Consider the following 16,394-nt stretch of genomic DNA (forward strand, 5'->3'; position numbering starts at 1 on the left):
ATCGGTGAAAATATTGTTATGGTAAAAATATAATTATTTAAAATAATATTTAATTTTGAGTTATTAAAAAATAGATCTTATTCATTAAAAAAATAATATATTTGTCCACTTGAGATCACAACATCATTATTCATATTATATTATATTTTATATAAAAAAATATGATACTTATGAAAACTATTTAAAACTATAAGTTTAAATTATATTAATTATTTGTTAAATGTATTTTTTTCTTTAAACTTAGATAGTGTACTACTTAAAATATTTTTTTTATAAATTTTTATTTAAATATTTATAATTTAATATTAAAGTTTTACTTGTTAATATATATATATATATATATATATATATATATATATATATATATATATATATATATCATAAGGATAATTTGGTAAAATATGCACCCAAGTAATTTTATATTCCTCCAATCAAACACTGTAATCTTACATTCCTGCTAAGAAAACCAAACCAAACATGGTAATATAACATTCCCAGAGTAATGTTACATTTCGGTAATCTTATTACTAAGGTTGTGTTCGGTTAACGGAATGTAAGATTACTAGTTGGAATAAAAGATTATCAGGAAATAGGATTACTGGGAATGTTGTATTTTGTGTTTGGTTGGTTTAGCAGGAATGTAAGATTACCGTGTTTGGTTAAAGGAATAAAAGATTATTGGAATGTATATTTTACCAAATTGTCCTTATTATATATTCGATTTTTTTAAAAGTTGAATTATACTATAATTTTACTATAATTAATTTATATATTTTCTTTAAAAAAATTAAATTCATAAAATTTATATACTTTTTTTACAAAATTGAAAAGATAAATAGGTTTAATGAAAGGGTAAAATTTTATTTTAACTCCTGAACTTCATATAAAATTTTAATTATATATTTTTTTGTAAATCTAAAATAGTTTAAGGATAAATTTAATTTAACCTTTGTAGAATTTTTATTATTCAACGACAGAATAATGATATTTTTGAAGAAAAAAAATTAAGGACATTTTAGTCTAAAACGCCGGTAATCCAACAATACCTAAGGGAAGAGGTAATCACATTCCCGGTAATATACCCCAAAAAATCCACTATTGGTAATAAAAGATTATCGAGAATAGGATTACCGGCCAACCAAACGGGGAATGAGGATTTCATTCCCCACGATAATCCCATGTCTTGAACCAAACGGCCCCTAGAGGTAATCTTACATACCCTAAACGCACAAACAATGAATTTGATAAAATTTCGATGAATTATATTGAGCATAGTTTCACATTCAATGTTAAATCTCCTAAAAGCTCCTTCAATCTACAAATAGGAGACTTTTAATGCTACTGCCATTTCATCTGAAGCCTTTCCTAATATACATATCTAATATTCCCTGATTCAAGCAGATTGTTGTCCTCAATTCCAATGGTTGTTAACCTGTGTTTATAACACTGATTCATTCTTCGCAAACCATCAAACTTCAATCAATGCAGATAAAAATAGAAAAGGCAGCATCGCATTAGTGAGTTTTCTGCTATCGTACACTACGGCTCCTATAGGATAACTTCAGACGCATAACTTGCAGCAAACAACTTCAACAAAAACTACAACCAAACCCAAAATACTACCAATCGATTTTAACATACTGCATTAAAAGAGAAGATATAAATCAGACCTCACAAGATTACCACTAAGCTTTAAAAAATATTCTTCTAAGCATTCACGAGCAATCCTATACTCCACAGAGCTTCTGAATAAGTAATAAACCATATATTTTTACCACGCAGTTCTTGAAAATACGACTCAGGCCCTTCCACTTCACTATTGGAATTCTCTCTATTATCAATTACCAAATTCTGGTCTTAAAATTATTTAGCCTGTCAACCATAACAACCCATTCTGACTTGTTTTTATGCGGCCTATCCCCAGATAAATTTTTCGATCCAAGCGTGCCATCAGGGAAAGTCAAATTTGTCTTGAATCCCATACATTGAATATCTTCCATTGCTCGAGCCGAAAACTGAGATGCATTCTCCCTGAATAAATTATTTGCCTCCCCAAGCTCTTCCTCCTCGTTCCTTCCCGATTCAACAAGATCACCTGTCTCTGGCAGCTCATATCTATTGGACATGCCTTTAATTCCTTTTGGCAAGTCACAAACAATATGTTCCTCGTTAGCTTTAAACCCCTCTGGTGTTGTTGCTTCGTTTATAGTAAAAACTTTTTTGGGTTTACATCCCAATAATTATGCTCACCGATTTGACTGTCACCTACATCTCTTATTATGTTTTCATCATTAATGTTTTTTTCCCATCGAAAGTAGCCTCCATTAATCTCCTGCACCTCCACTCGTTCCATCCTTGATTTCAATCTGTTCCGATCCATTATTCTTCCCCTATATTTAGCTACTCCCATCTCTAACTTGTTTCCGTAAACCGGTTACCCATTTACAGTGCCGTGGCTGGGGCGGTACCCAAAAAAATATATCTATAGTGTCGTTTCTCAATAAACGCCACTAGATAGACCTATTGTGACGTTTTTAAAAAATAAAACGTTATTATTATTGCGGTTTTATTGAGAAAACGCCACTATAGATGGATCTATTGTGGCGTTTATCAAAAAACGCCACTATTATACCCAAAATTGAATATATCTAAAAAAATAGGGGTCTTTATAAGAATTTGTACAGGATCCCTGAAAACCTAGCCACGGCCCTGCCCATTTAATATCTCTATTGCACTTCCTGCATATACTTCCTTATCGAATCTAATGAAACCGAACCTTCTACCCCTTCGTTTCAATTTACCAGCAATGTAAGCGTCCACCACGTTCTCATGTCGTGCAAACATGTGCCATAGCCCTTGCCAATGAAGGAGCTTCGGTAGATTATCCACAAAGAGAGTGACTGCCTGTATATTCCCATTCTGCCACTTTCCGTTCACCACGCCATTCTTCTGCCATCTTTTTCCTGTTTCTCCGCCTGAGACCGAGTTGCTGGTTTCTCCATTCAGCAAGACCTATCTAAGTTTTATATTCCCATTTTGAGTTCATGAAGAGATCAATCTACTTCTTTTATTATTATTATTATTACAAAAGTTATACTTAGTCCCTAATCCATAGAAATGTTTACATGTCTAAAAAGTTACTGTTTCAGTAAGTTGATATAATCTTGTGGTGATGAACAGGTCTTACAAGGACAAACATTCTTCATATGCTCCAGTAAAAGGGTTACGTTATGACGGGATTTACCGAGTTGAAAAATGCTGGCGAACAGTTGGAGTTCAAGTATTTACAAAATCCAACATTCTTATATTTCCAATTTGGTTCTTCTACAAATATAAACATATCTTGAATTTAACGATGAACGCTTCTCTTTGCAGGGCTTCAAGCTCTGCCGATATTTATTTGTTAGGTGTGACAATAATCCTGCTCCATGGACCAGGTTCGTTCCTTGCTTCTACTTTATCTGCAGATATAATTGTTTGATCATATATGTTTCTTTTCATTTAGTTTCTGATCAGATATTAATTCAAATTCTAATTGATAATTATTAGATTTTATTGTAATTTTAGTAGTTAGTTATTACTTGATAATAAGTTTAATTTAGAGTTTATCCTGTAGAGATGAATATAGTAAGGATATTGAAAGAGTAATTTTGGATACTCTGAATTTTAGTATATATATTAGATTTTAACATATATATATATATATATATATATATATATATATATATATGATATATTACGCATTTGAATCTTCTTGATCCTTACATTTATAATAAATTATTGTTTTTTTCCTCATAAAAAAGGTAGATAAGGCTGAAATTTCTACATGGAATACATAGTGAAGTGTTTTACTTTTATCGATGTCTTATTTTATGTTGATATATTTTTTATTATTTTTCGGCTTACGAATTCTGAACATTTACCTTCCCTCCACTGTAGTGACATGTCTGGCGATTTTCCTAGACCTTTGCCGGTGATTAAAGAGCTTGAAAAGGCATTCGATATAACCAAGGGAAAAGAAAGCCCGGCGTGGGACTTTGATGTCAGTATATATATGCATGCATACATACATACAGATATATCATGTGTGTGTAGAATTCACATGCATGGTTTTGTTTGTCACCTCGGGTTATAATTTTTGTTTTTCAGGACGTTGATGGCTGCTGGAAGTGGATGAAACCACCACCAATGATCAAGCAAAAAGAAAATACCGGCGGTTCTGATTCCCGGAAGATGCCAAGGAGCAGCACTGTAGTCAAGCAAGCACTGAACGTAGCCGCTAGGAAGAGGCTTCAAAAGGGTTAATTTTTTACTGCCTTCAAGTTTAACAATTAAGCAATTATATATCTCAAAGTTTAGGCTTTTGAATGGCAAATAAACCATTTTTTGTTGTAGAATTTGGTTGTGGGATCTGTGAGCAAGTGCTGGGTATGCCAGTAACAACACCTTGTGGTCATAATTTTTGCATGTCATGCTTAGAAGCTGCATTTTCTGGGAAGTCACTTCTGAAGGCTTCAAAGCAAAGGAAAGTTGATGCTGCCGACAACGAGGGTTGAACAAGATGTTCAAGATCATCAAACAATTTAATAAATTTTCGTATATTTCCAGTTAAAACTGCCTTCAACATTCTAATAATCACAGTTGGAGAACACCTGATCTGTGACTCTTTGTTAGATTTTCAGTTTTAAACAATTCCAATGGCATGGGCCATTGAAGTTTGTCAGCTCTATTGCTTTTCTTGAAGCAAGCTTGCCAACATCTGGAATGTCTCCGTTTTTAAATGAATCTTGGATGCAGTGCACGAATAAAAACTATTTTTTATGATTAATTTTCGAATAATTTTGAAAATATCATGATTAGATAAATAAAATTGGATTTTAGTTAAATATTGTATTTTAATTCTAAGTTGCTCGAGTTGATTTGAATTAATAGTTTAGATTCTAAATTTGAATGCGATTTGAATTTTTAAAACTTTAAATTAGGTGTGCGATGCAGGTCGGTTCGGATTAGTAGGGAGAAGCCTTGGAACCGGGAGGACAACAAAATTTTTTGAATAAATATTTAATGATAGAGTGACATATTTATAATAATATTTTAATTGAATGACCTGCTTATAATTATTAGAAAAAGAGTGTCGTGTTTGTTACCAACAATATAATTAAATGACCTTAGTTGTAGTTTACCCTAGTAGTTATCAATAATTAAAAGCTCAAAATTTTCTCATCTCGTATTAAAAACCAAAATCTCAAAACGGCATAGTTTTAATTGGAAACCCAGATCATTATAAATGGCCCAAGTTAATCGACTTGTTGGTTAACGAAACATAGCCCAACTTTGTTTCTCAAAAGTTTCTTATTTTCATCCATGCCCTTCAAAAACCCAAATAAACTATAGGGTAAATCTAAACTATTAGTTTTAATTTTAATATCTAAATTTTTTTATTTTTCTGAAATTATAAGTTTAATTTTTATTTTATTTTAATACTCTTCCGTTAAAAAATTTAGTTTTTGTTTCATTTTAGTAACTGTTCAAAATTTAACGTTTAGGTACTGAAACGATCAAAACTGATAATTTAGATACTAAACGTATTAAGATTTTACGATGGTACTAAAATGAAATGAAAATTAAACGTTAAACATGATTTTGAAAAAAAATAAAAGTTTAGATACGGATCAAAACTAATAGTTTGAGGATGAAATGTGTAGTTTACCCTAAACTATAAACTAAAACCCCTCACCATTTCTCCCTTTCAAAAACCCTAATAAGCTTTAAACTAAAACCCCTCACCATTTCTCCCCTTCCAATTTCTAATACCACGTCTCCTTCTGTAAGTGGTAGTATCTCCCTCTTCTTCATATGCTATTTCATGAATTTTCCCCTAAATTTTCTTAACATTTTAGTATCATTTAACATTATTGATGTTTTTGCAGTTTGTCTTTGGGGATACCGAATTATCGTCAACAGTAACCTTAAATCTTCAGCTATGGTAAATGAATCTGAACCCCGATTTTTTATTTCCTATATTTTTTCTTGAATTTGTTTACTTTATTGGTTTTCGTATTAAAATTTTCACTGAAATATGTCATTTTTCAGATGTAATAATGTGGTCTAATAGTTTTAAACAAATTAGGATTCCTTTTGGTGATATTTTGTTTGAAAAAAACCTTATTTATTATGCTGAGAATGTTGGGAAAATAAGAAAAGTTGTGTTCTGTTGGGAGCACTTGTTCATGTTCTCCAAGTGGTATCTACAGAAACTTTTTGCATCTAGGGAATGTTGTTTGATGTCTGTATTTTGGACGTCTCTGAAACAAGCTCATCGTAAAACATGCAGAAAAATCAGCGAGAGAGATTAAGAAAGCAAAGAACCAGAAGAAAGTGGAAGAAATTCCAGAATTCCATTAAGATTTGTGCATAAGAGAATCCTAATCAGTTACACCGAGTATACCTCAGAACTGAAACGACACTGTTTCATAGTACCCCTAAAATGATGGTGTATAAACAGACAAAACTAAATAAAACGGTTCGTTTTGTTAATTCTAAAAACAATGTGTATTAGTCTCCTTGTGCATGACATGTTGAAATTTCTTTTGTAGTTCTCATCTTATATGTGCATATTGATATCATGCTTGCTTGAGCTGTGTCGTTAAGAACCCATGATTTCAAGCAATTCTTGGTAAGATGGATACAAGTTTTTGGGTGCAAAGATATTAGTTTTTTCCCCAATCTCATGTGGGGAACATTTTTATCGGTAATGCATTCTAGGCATCAAGTTATCAATCTTGATTTAGGGACTTGAAGAGTATAGGGTATAATTGCTTATCATGTTTCCTCTAGGATGGATGAGGGCTGTAAACGAGCCGAGTCAAGCTCGAGTATTTCTGAGCTCGACTCAAAAACTCTAAAATGGAGTTAGACTCGGCTCGAAAACTCGCGAGCCTAAAATTTTCAAGCTCAACTCGAACTCGAAATCATGAATTGAAGCTCGAAAAAGTCGAAATAAAAAAATATAGAACTTAATTAGTTTGGTTGAAACTCAAACTCGAACTTGAATCTTAAGTACATGAAAACCTTCTACTACATTTTAAAAAAAAATAAACACAAAAATGTTAATATTATTAAAAAAATAAAATTTTAATATATAATTTTTCTGGTTGCTCGCAACATTTTCGAGTCAAGTATCAAGTGGCTCGTTTCGACTCGTCAAAAACTCAAGTCGAGTATTTATCGAGCGTTGACCGAGTCAATCTTGAGTAGTTCGCGATCTTCTCGTCTCATTTATAGCCTTAGGATGGACTGAGCTTATCTTTTATGTTCTCATTTTGGTAGTTTGGAGCAGCTTATCACATTATTCTAGATGACGAAATAGTTTGCTGAAATTTGAAAACCTTATGATGGTATATATAATACTTGTATTTTTGTCTCTAAATTTTGTCACCTCACCTATTGAAATAGCTTGCTGAAAACCTTATGATGGTATGTAAAACTGTTGATTTTTTGCCCTATATTGCTTACCTTCAATGGCTCTAGTATGTGTAGTATAGTATGCGCTTTGCTTATTCAAACTCGGAAACTAAAATAACTGAAAAATGCTATCAGACAGTTGATTAATTGTTCATGTATTTGTACAGGCCGCAAGAATTCTTGCGAACTTGATTGTTATGGGCTCTGGGATATTGGGAAGGGCTCTATTTCAGGCATACCGTCAGGCTCTTACAAGTATGTCTTTCTTTCGTCAAGGCTTGGAGTTGGAACTTTTCTGTTTTTTTTTCTAAAAGAACAAAAAATAATTTTTAGAATATTGTATTTTACAAAATTTGTATACTATATTTTAAATCCTTGAATTGACCATTACGGGTTTGTGCTTGATTTCAGATGCCTCGAAATCTGGTGTTGCTCAAGAAACAATGCAGAACATCAGGAGAGGAAGCAAAATTATGGCTGAACCAGAGGCAAGGCAGATTTTAGGCGTGGCAGAGCATTCATCATGGGAGGAAGTCTTGAAGGTTTGCTAGACAGTTTACCTATCATCCTCTGATATTATACCATCCTTTTTATGAAGTTTTGAGGAAAGATTTTCCATGAGCTATGTGCAGAAATACGACAACTTATTCGAGCAGAATGCTAAGAACGGGAGCTTTTACCTTCAGTCAAAGGTTCATCGAGCTAAAGAATGTTTAGAAGCAGTTAACCAAAAGGAAGCTCAGGGAACTCCAGATGTATAATTTGGTGGAACGTGTAAGACCCGCACCGATCAATCAATTCCTTTAATTGAAAATCCTTTTGAATCTCCATGAGCTCATAGAAATACTGCTTGTGTTAACACTATCTATAGCTACCATTTACTATAATCCAATTAAATCAAATTATACCTATAACTTTGAACTCCATGGAAGTCAGATTGGCAGTGTGCTGAGTTTATTTCATGACAGCTGTATGTGGAGAAAAATATGCTGATGGCACATGATGAACATGCTCTACAATATTCCCTACATAACATTTACTTTTAATAATAATTCTAGCACTGTTTCTGTACAATTTCCTTAATTTAGTTGAAAGGGGTATAGTGTATTGAAGATGATTTTATGTGGGTTTATAGGTGGTTACCCTACTTTGGTATGTTGGAAGGCTTAATGAAAACTCTTTGATCATGTACGAAAGTGAAAGGCTTTGTTCCTGGTGACTTATTACTCTTGCTAAGTTAGGTTTGGTCTGGATGGGGACATTTCTTTTGTTTAATATTCATCTATAATTCCTTCAATATTCTATGATTGTTGGTGGTATTTTAGGACAAGGGTTTTGGGCCTACAAAAGTATAAAACCAAGGAGTCGGATTTAGTGCTTCTGTTACACTTAAATCGGCAAGTGTTTGAATAAAAAGAGTGCAAGACACAGGGCCGGGCCGGGATGGTCCTGACTATTTTTAAACTCGAGACGAAAATAAAAAATGAGCCCCTAATATAAAAAAATTAAGAAATGTGTAATATAAAAATTATATTAGATTTTTTATTAAATTTAAAAAATAGTAATTCATTACAATATAAAAGATGTCAAAAAATATATTTAAGAATACAAATACTTATAAAAAATATTATATTAGATCATTTTTTATGCAAAACCATTGATGATAGTATCAACATCAATGCTCTCCAATATATTTTTCTCAATACATAACACAACATTTGAAAATAAAATAACGAACTTATCTAGAATTTGAAAATATATAAAATTAAAAGAAAGAATTTGAAAATGTGATCTACCTAGAATTTTAAGAACAATCTTCAATATGGTTCAAGCACCATAATTCTAATAAACAATTGTGACTTTACGTGTGAGAGAAATATGATAAATTAAAAAATGAGAATAATAATTTTCAGATGAATCGTGAAACATGAAAGAGAAAAGAAGCATGCTAATTATACTTAAATATTTTCCTCCATTAAGTTTTGAAAAAAAATTAATGTTAATAATTTTTTTTATTGATATGAAAAATCAGAAAGAGATTTGGTGAATTGATAGTGAGAATTCGAAAAGACCAAAATTAAAGAGTTCAATTGATTTTTTTTTTGAATTTTGAGAAAGAAATATTAGATTAGAATTTTATGGAAGAACAATTTATTAATGTCAATATAAAATTCAATAAAGATAATTGACATCTTAATAAATTTATGGCCCCATTATTTTATTGAGTAAATTATGTGTTTAGCGTCTAAATTATCAGTTTTGGTCTGTTTTAGTACCTAAACTTTCAATTTTTTCAAAACCATACATAAAGTTTAGTTTTTGTTTCATTTTAGTACCCGCCGTTAAAAACTTTAGTTTTTTATTTCATTTTTGTACACATTCAAAATTTAACGTTAAGTTTTTTTTTTTTGAAATTTTATGTACTAAAACAAACCAAAATTGATAGTTAGGTACTAAACGCGTTAAATTTTTAACGACGAATATTAAAATGAAATGAAAACTAAACGTTAGATATGATTTTGAAAAAAATTAAAAGTTTAAGTACCAAAATGTATCAGAACTAATAGTTTATATACTAAATGAATAGATTACTCTATTTAATTTTATAATTTTTTAAATTATTATCAGAAAAATAAAAAAATATTGTACTAATTTTTTTTATTTTGTGGGCCTGGGCGGGCGCCCATCCTGCCCTGGCAAGACGAAGAAGTAAACAGCCGAAGAGAACAGGTCTTATGGAGAGATTCAATGCACTTTCTTTCTTTCTAACGTGTGGACCTTCAGGCCTGTTTAGGGTTAAGTTTGTTGTGCATCTCTAATATTAGTATTTTACTTATGGTTTATTTTGGTCACTAAAATTTAAAATGTTAAATTTTGGTCATTAAAGTTATCAACAAATAAAAAAATGTTCAGTATTCAATTTGACCCTTAAACTATAATTAAAACATCAATTTAGTCCTTAAAGTTTTTAACCCAAAAATATTTTAAATATGTCTACTTTTTCTACTGTTCCATCAACTCTCACTAGAGGTGAGAAAGATTTGACCTCGAATTTTTTTTCTTTCAATTTTGAGTTAGTTGAGTTGAGTTATTCAAGTCTACTTGATTTATCAATGTGATTTTTGAGTTCGAGTTGAGTTGCAATTTTGAAAATTTTAAAATTTTAAAATTTGACTAAGTATTTTGATAGTTTTATGATTTAGTCTAATTTCATTATTTCTTCAATTCTTCTTTTATTTTAAGTATTTTTTTATCAAATTTAAATTGCATGCTTCTGAACCATTGTAGAATGTATATGTACTTTTAATTCTTATGTTTGATAAAAAATATTAATTTAGTCCGTCATCTTTTTATAATTTTCTTATTTATTGAATTCATCTTTTTTAAGTCTGTTTTCCTTTTGTTAAATTTGAATCGCATGCTCATATATCATACTAAAATATTTATGCAACTTCAATTCTTACTTTTTTACTAAAAATGTACCATCTTTTTTATTTCGTCTCTTAACTTTGCATTTTACTCGATTTGGTCTTTTGACTACAATTGTTTGCAAATTTTTCTTTCCATCAATTCTTTGATTCTTTATACTCTCATCAATATTTTCACCCTCGAATAATTTTTAAATATAATATTATGAATATATTTTATATTTTTTTGGATAAGAAATTTTAATATATTATCCAATAAGACAACCTAAGTTGCAACAAATATAACCAACAACCAGTACCTTATAAAATACCCCAGAATATAACTGCAAATTGACCCTGTTATCAGTATCAATACCCCGACCATTCAATTTGACACGAATAATCTCTTTGACATAATCCAAAGTATCATCAATCGAATGACTAACACCTCTAAACAATATGCTATTACACTCCTCTGAAATACGATACAAAATCAAAGTCCAAGCCAACTGAAGAATACGAACCAAAAGAGACTTACCCCTCGTATTCACAACAACCCAACCAAGCATATCCTCCCAGCACAGAGGCCTATAAAGCAATCTACAAAGAAGCATGACCCTCCCCCCAAGCACACCTAAATAAACACAACCAGAAAATAAGTGGACTCTTGACTCACCAGCACAATTATAAAAATACAGACATCATCAACAGCAATCAAGTATGGTCATCCAAGTAATAATGGAATGTTTAGGGATGTGAAAGGAAAACTAGATAAGTCTGTCATCTTACCTTCTTTCAGCTACCCTTAATGTTCTCTCAAATCCACCTACAGTTAACACGAGACCAGGGGATATCAGGAACAAATAACCACTTAGGCTCATCCCTCAACTTAAACAGCCTCTTTAGGATCCGTTAAAGTGAGCCTTACAATTAATATATTTTATAATTTTAGATTGTATTTGATATATTAAATAGCATTATATTGTGAAAAGAATATATATATATATATATGGTTTGAGAAAGTCAAAAAAATTAGAACAAATCCTTATCATGATACTACAAATAATTATAATAAAATTAGTATAGAAACTTGAATAACTCGACTCAAATTTCTTAAACTCGATTCGACTCGAAAAAATTTCAAGTTAAGTTCGAGTTATAAATTTTTGATTCAATTCGAATCGATCAAATACTCATCCTTAACTTCACCACTCAACCACCAACGATTCATTTTCGTTTTTTTTTTACTTTCTTATTGTTATTTTAATGTGGGGATTTCCGGTTGGGATATTGTAGGAGTATAGTCAAAAAATAGTAAAGGAACCTCAATACTGTTATTCTAACGAAGACTCTTACAAGTATATGGATATTTTTTAGTATAAGAGGTTTCTACTTGGGAGATTGTACAAGTATACAGTCCAGAAACAGTATGGCTTGGTCAAATTGTAGATCCGCTCCAAGGATCATATATGCATAATAACTTTAAAGGCAATTCACCGCATGACTTCACAGACCAGCGATTACGGCCGACCTGAAGTGCTTGAGATGTGACACTCACAATTGCTTTCAATTCTTGGAAAATATCAATCAAGCCAGCGAAAATTTAAAAACTTTTGGTGGGGATAAAGAAACATGAACTTCTCTGTAAATTTTAATATTAATATAGTATATCATTGTATCAACATCATAACGATTAATGCCATTTTTTTAATCAAATAATTATATTAATTTTTAATTTAAAAATTATATTAAAAAATAAATTTAGAAGTCATATTAATTATTTTGTTAAACTACTCAAATGATCACTTAACTATGATATTGATATCGATATGATTACCGTAACTTCAATTTTAACAATATGACCTGCTATAAACAAAAGATCAAAGGAACAATCAAGTCAACAATTAGAACCATTACAACTGTGTAAGGGAACATGTGTAAAGAAGGAGCCAAATACATTGAGTGAATTCGCCTATTTCGGCCTAGTTATTTAGCTTTATATAGAAAAGGGGTGTAACATAATGGGATATCGAAAATTGTTATTAAAACACTCTCCTCTTATTTATTCTTCTACTTATTTCTCTCTCTCTCAAATTTCTCTACTTCTTTATTTGAAATTGCATAATAATTTATAACATGACCACGTATATATAAAAGGTGAATTTACTTGAGATTAAAATTTTTGAATAACATAAAATTTATTACACTAAAATGAATTAAATAAATTTATGTTAAAATTTAAGCTCTCGGATCTTATAACAATAGTTTTATAAGGCTAAAAGTTTTACTTTACTACCAGAAATTTCTTCATCTAGCTTTTATCTCAAAACATCCAAAAATTGCCAACATTATTAAATTATGAGCAACTTTTCATCTTTAACAGTCAAAATGCCACCAACATAATTCAGCACGAGTAACTATTTAGAAAAGAATTTACAAGTTACAACAATTTATTTTAGTCAGACCAACAATAATTTACATGGCAACAACAGACAACATCAAATAGCATTGCATCAATTCAGCAAGCGTTGTTGCATCAATTCAGCATTCAACATTTCTGCATTTAACAAGCATCCAGTCAGTGGTAAAGCCAAAGGGAATACAATAGCCAAAAGTCTCAAACATTTCTGACTTTAGCAAACCTTTATAAAATCAAGAATTCAACAAACATTTCAAAATCAAGTAATATCAAGCAGAATCATGACATAATCATTCACAAGAAACAACCAAACATTATGCTTGTTGTAAGGTGCCCTACAAAAAACAGAATCATTAATAAACAATTTGAAAATTTAATTAAATAAACATAATAAATAAATAAAAATAAAGTTACCTTTAAAGGGAAGAAACAAGACAGAATCATTCATAAACCAATTTTAATGTATTTACTTACTGTAAAACACCCTACAAAAGTAAAAATAAACTCATTAATAAGTAATTCGAAATATTAATGAAATTAAAATAAAAAATAAAGTAAATAATATAATTACCTTTAAAGAGAAGAATCATTAACTACAGTAAGATAATCTTCGTCCCTTTCCTCCAGTTCAAAACCATACAACCAATTACGAGTTGTTACAAAAATCTCAACATTTTCAGGTAAGAGTTTAGTTCTCAACTTGTTCAAAATTCGACTCCCTATACTTAAGGACGATTCATATGCAATTGAAGTAATTGGAATGACCAATATACCTCTCGCCATGCGAGAGAATAACAGATAAGAAATACTTTGATTTTTCCAATACTCCAAAATATCAAACTTAGTATCTCCAATACGAGTGACAATGGGCAAACTGATGTAGGAGTCAACATCTGATCATCCATTCCTTGAAGCATCTAAATTGGCATCAAAGTTCTGAAAAAATAAAAAATTAAATTATGAAAAACAGAATAAAATAAATTAAAATAAATGAAATTAATATCAAATTCTAAATACTAACCTGAAATAGATCATATTTTTTAAATGATTGAGGGGAACTTGACCCACTTCTCTATAAAGATATGTTACTTTGGACCGAAAAAGAAAAAATGCAAGGTGTATTTTTTAATAAAATATATATAACTAAAGAAACTCATTATATATAACACTTACCCTTCGTTGAACCTCATCCTCTACATAAAGAACATTGTACAACTTCTTCAGAAGTTATAATTTATATCGTTGATCAAGCAAAACAACAAAAGATAGAATCATTGAGTGATCAACCAATATTTCTCATATATTTCAAGCATGGGTTTTGCCATTGCAGAAATGCCTTCACAAGGATCATCGTGAGCATCACACAACAACATTTCAATTGTAACAACATTAGTCAAGTACAACTTAGAAGTCAGATGCTTAGATCTAGAGAACATAGTAGAAATTTCATAAAATGATTTGAGAAAATCACAAATTGTTTAAACAATTTCCCACTCATGATCACTAATCATATCTAGGGGTGTAAACGAGCTGAGTCGAGCTCGAGTATTGCCGAGCTCGACTCGAAATCAAAAACTTTAAATGTAAGCTCGGCTCGTAATAGTAATTTCATAAAATGATTTGAGAAAATCACAAATTGTTTGAACAATTTCCCACTCATGATCACTAATCATATCTAGGGGTGTAAATGAGCCGAGTCGAGCTCGAAACTTTAAATGTAAGCTCGACTCGACTCGAAAACTCGCGAGCCTAAAATTTTCAAGCTCGAACTCGAAAAATAATATTGAAACTTGACTCAAACTCGAAAAGGCTCAAACTCAAAAAAAATTCAAGAGCTCGATTGAAGCTCGAGACTCAAGCTCAAATTTGAGCTCGAATAAAGCTCGAATTTAAGCTTGATCTACTATGAAAGGTTCTCACCCTCAAAAATAAATTTAATATCGTATGAGCTATTAGCCTACATATCAGATATTAAGCTAATAAACACATACTACTCTTGATCTTAGCCAAAAGGCCGAGAAAGATATACTTAAGTTCTTAACACAAGCGTTTAGTCCAGTCCTTTTATAACTGCTCTCTAGCGCTCTAACTCTCTTCAGCGCCCGGTGTGGGATATAAATTCAAAAGGCTTTGGACTAACAAGGAGCCTTTATCTCTTCTCTTTATCTCTACCGAGTCCACTATATTACTCAGTCTTTGATATTGCTCTTGTCTTCTCCGTCGACCATGATCCGCTTCTTGAAATATTCGAACTCGAATATTACCCACCACTACCAGCCTGTTCGACTCATCAGTTACTCAAAATTATCGTCATTTCTCTCGCTTTGCAGGGGATGTTGGCAATGATGATGATCTTCAACACCCAGGGTTATGGAAATCGATGGAGGGTATCCATCGTTGCTATGCCAATTACATACCTTTGTGGCTTCGTCCCCCATTAGCTTCTTGGAGAGAGCTACAAAGGTTTACAGAGACAAACATCGCTTGTTTATGGTTGTTAACTTCCTAAAAAGGCTACTTTTAAGGCCTTTTTCACTTGAGTTATTGTTTGTTTAAAAGTTCATTTTAGGCATTTTAAGATCATGTAGTTGCATATAGTTGCATTTGTGGTGGTAGTGCTATTTTATTTCTTAATGATGATGCTTGAGGGAAAGATGCAATTTGTCTATAATGTGCAGGAATAACAAGCAAAAAGGATTCGTTGGGAAGTAATGCCGCGCATCACACGTTGCTGAAGCAGATTGAAATGCCTTGGCATTTATGGCGTAGAAAACGACAAAAATATATAGTTGTATGAGGACAGCTGGCACTGCACGTGGAATGATTGCTGTAGCCACCTTCTAAAGACTAAGGCCACCTGGATAATTAAGTTCATGCTTATGGTGTGATTCTAGGGGTATGAGGGGTATTTCACACCTAACAACCTAATCATTACCCCTGGATCCTTTTATTATAATGACACCTAAAGGGAGAGAAAAGAGGAGATGTGAAGAGGCACACACATAGAGCAGAAAAAAATCAGATTTTTATTTCCTTTTCCTTTTCTTTTTCCTTGGGTTTTCCTCCATTGATTAAGCTCCAAGGAGTGGCGAGCTAGGTGTCGA

At 31.4% G+C, this 16,394-nt stretch overlaps 2 protein-coding genes and 1 non-coding gene across 3 annotated transcripts; 2 read left to right on the plus strand and 1 right to left on the minus strand.

Annotated features, from left to right (window-relative positions):
* The first annotated feature begins 3,172 nt into the window (after positions 1–3,172).
* LOC120187153 (E3 ubiquitin-protein ligase ORTHRUS 2-like) lies at positions 3,173–4,556 on the plus strand. The gene is made up of 5 exons (XM_039190929.1): positions 3,173–3,280; positions 3,376–3,437; positions 3,940–4,042; positions 4,150–4,300; positions 4,396–4,556. The coding sequence occupies exons 1-5, from the start codon at positions 3,173–3,175 to the stop codon at positions 4,554–4,556; spliced, it is 585 nt and encodes a 194-aa protein (XP_039046860.1).
* A 1,215-nt stretch (positions 4,557–5,771) lies between these two features.
* LOC120186999 (mitochondrial import inner membrane translocase subunit PAM16 like 2-like) lies at positions 5,772–8,534 on the plus strand. The gene is made up of 5 exons (XM_039190796.1): positions 5,772–5,827; positions 5,931–5,986; positions 7,632–7,719; positions 7,876–8,006; positions 8,097–8,534. The coding sequence occupies exons 2-5, from the start codon at positions 5,984–5,986 to the stop codon at positions 8,223–8,225; spliced, it is 351 nt and encodes a 116-aa protein (XP_039046727.1). The 5' UTR covers positions 5,772–5,827; positions 5,931–5,983; the 3' UTR covers positions 8,226–8,534.
* A 6,594-nt stretch (positions 8,535–15,128) lies between these two features.
* LOC120187196 lies at positions 15,129–15,317 on the minus strand. Its single transcript, XR_005522262.1, has one exon. It is a non-coding gene; the product is annotated as a U2 spliceosomal RNA (small nuclear RNA).
* Between the last annotated feature and the right edge of the window lie 1,077 nt (positions 15,318–16,394).

This window comes from Hibiscus syriacus, unplaced genomic scaffold (genome assembly GCF_006381635.1).
Source record: "Hibiscus syriacus cultivar Baekdansim isolate YM2019G1 unplaced genomic scaffold, ASM638163v2 tig00113722_pilon, whole genome shotgun sequence".
In the NCBI taxonomy this organism is placed as follows: Eukaryota; Viridiplantae; Streptophyta; class Magnoliopsida; order Malvales; family Malvaceae; genus Hibiscus; species Hibiscus syriacus.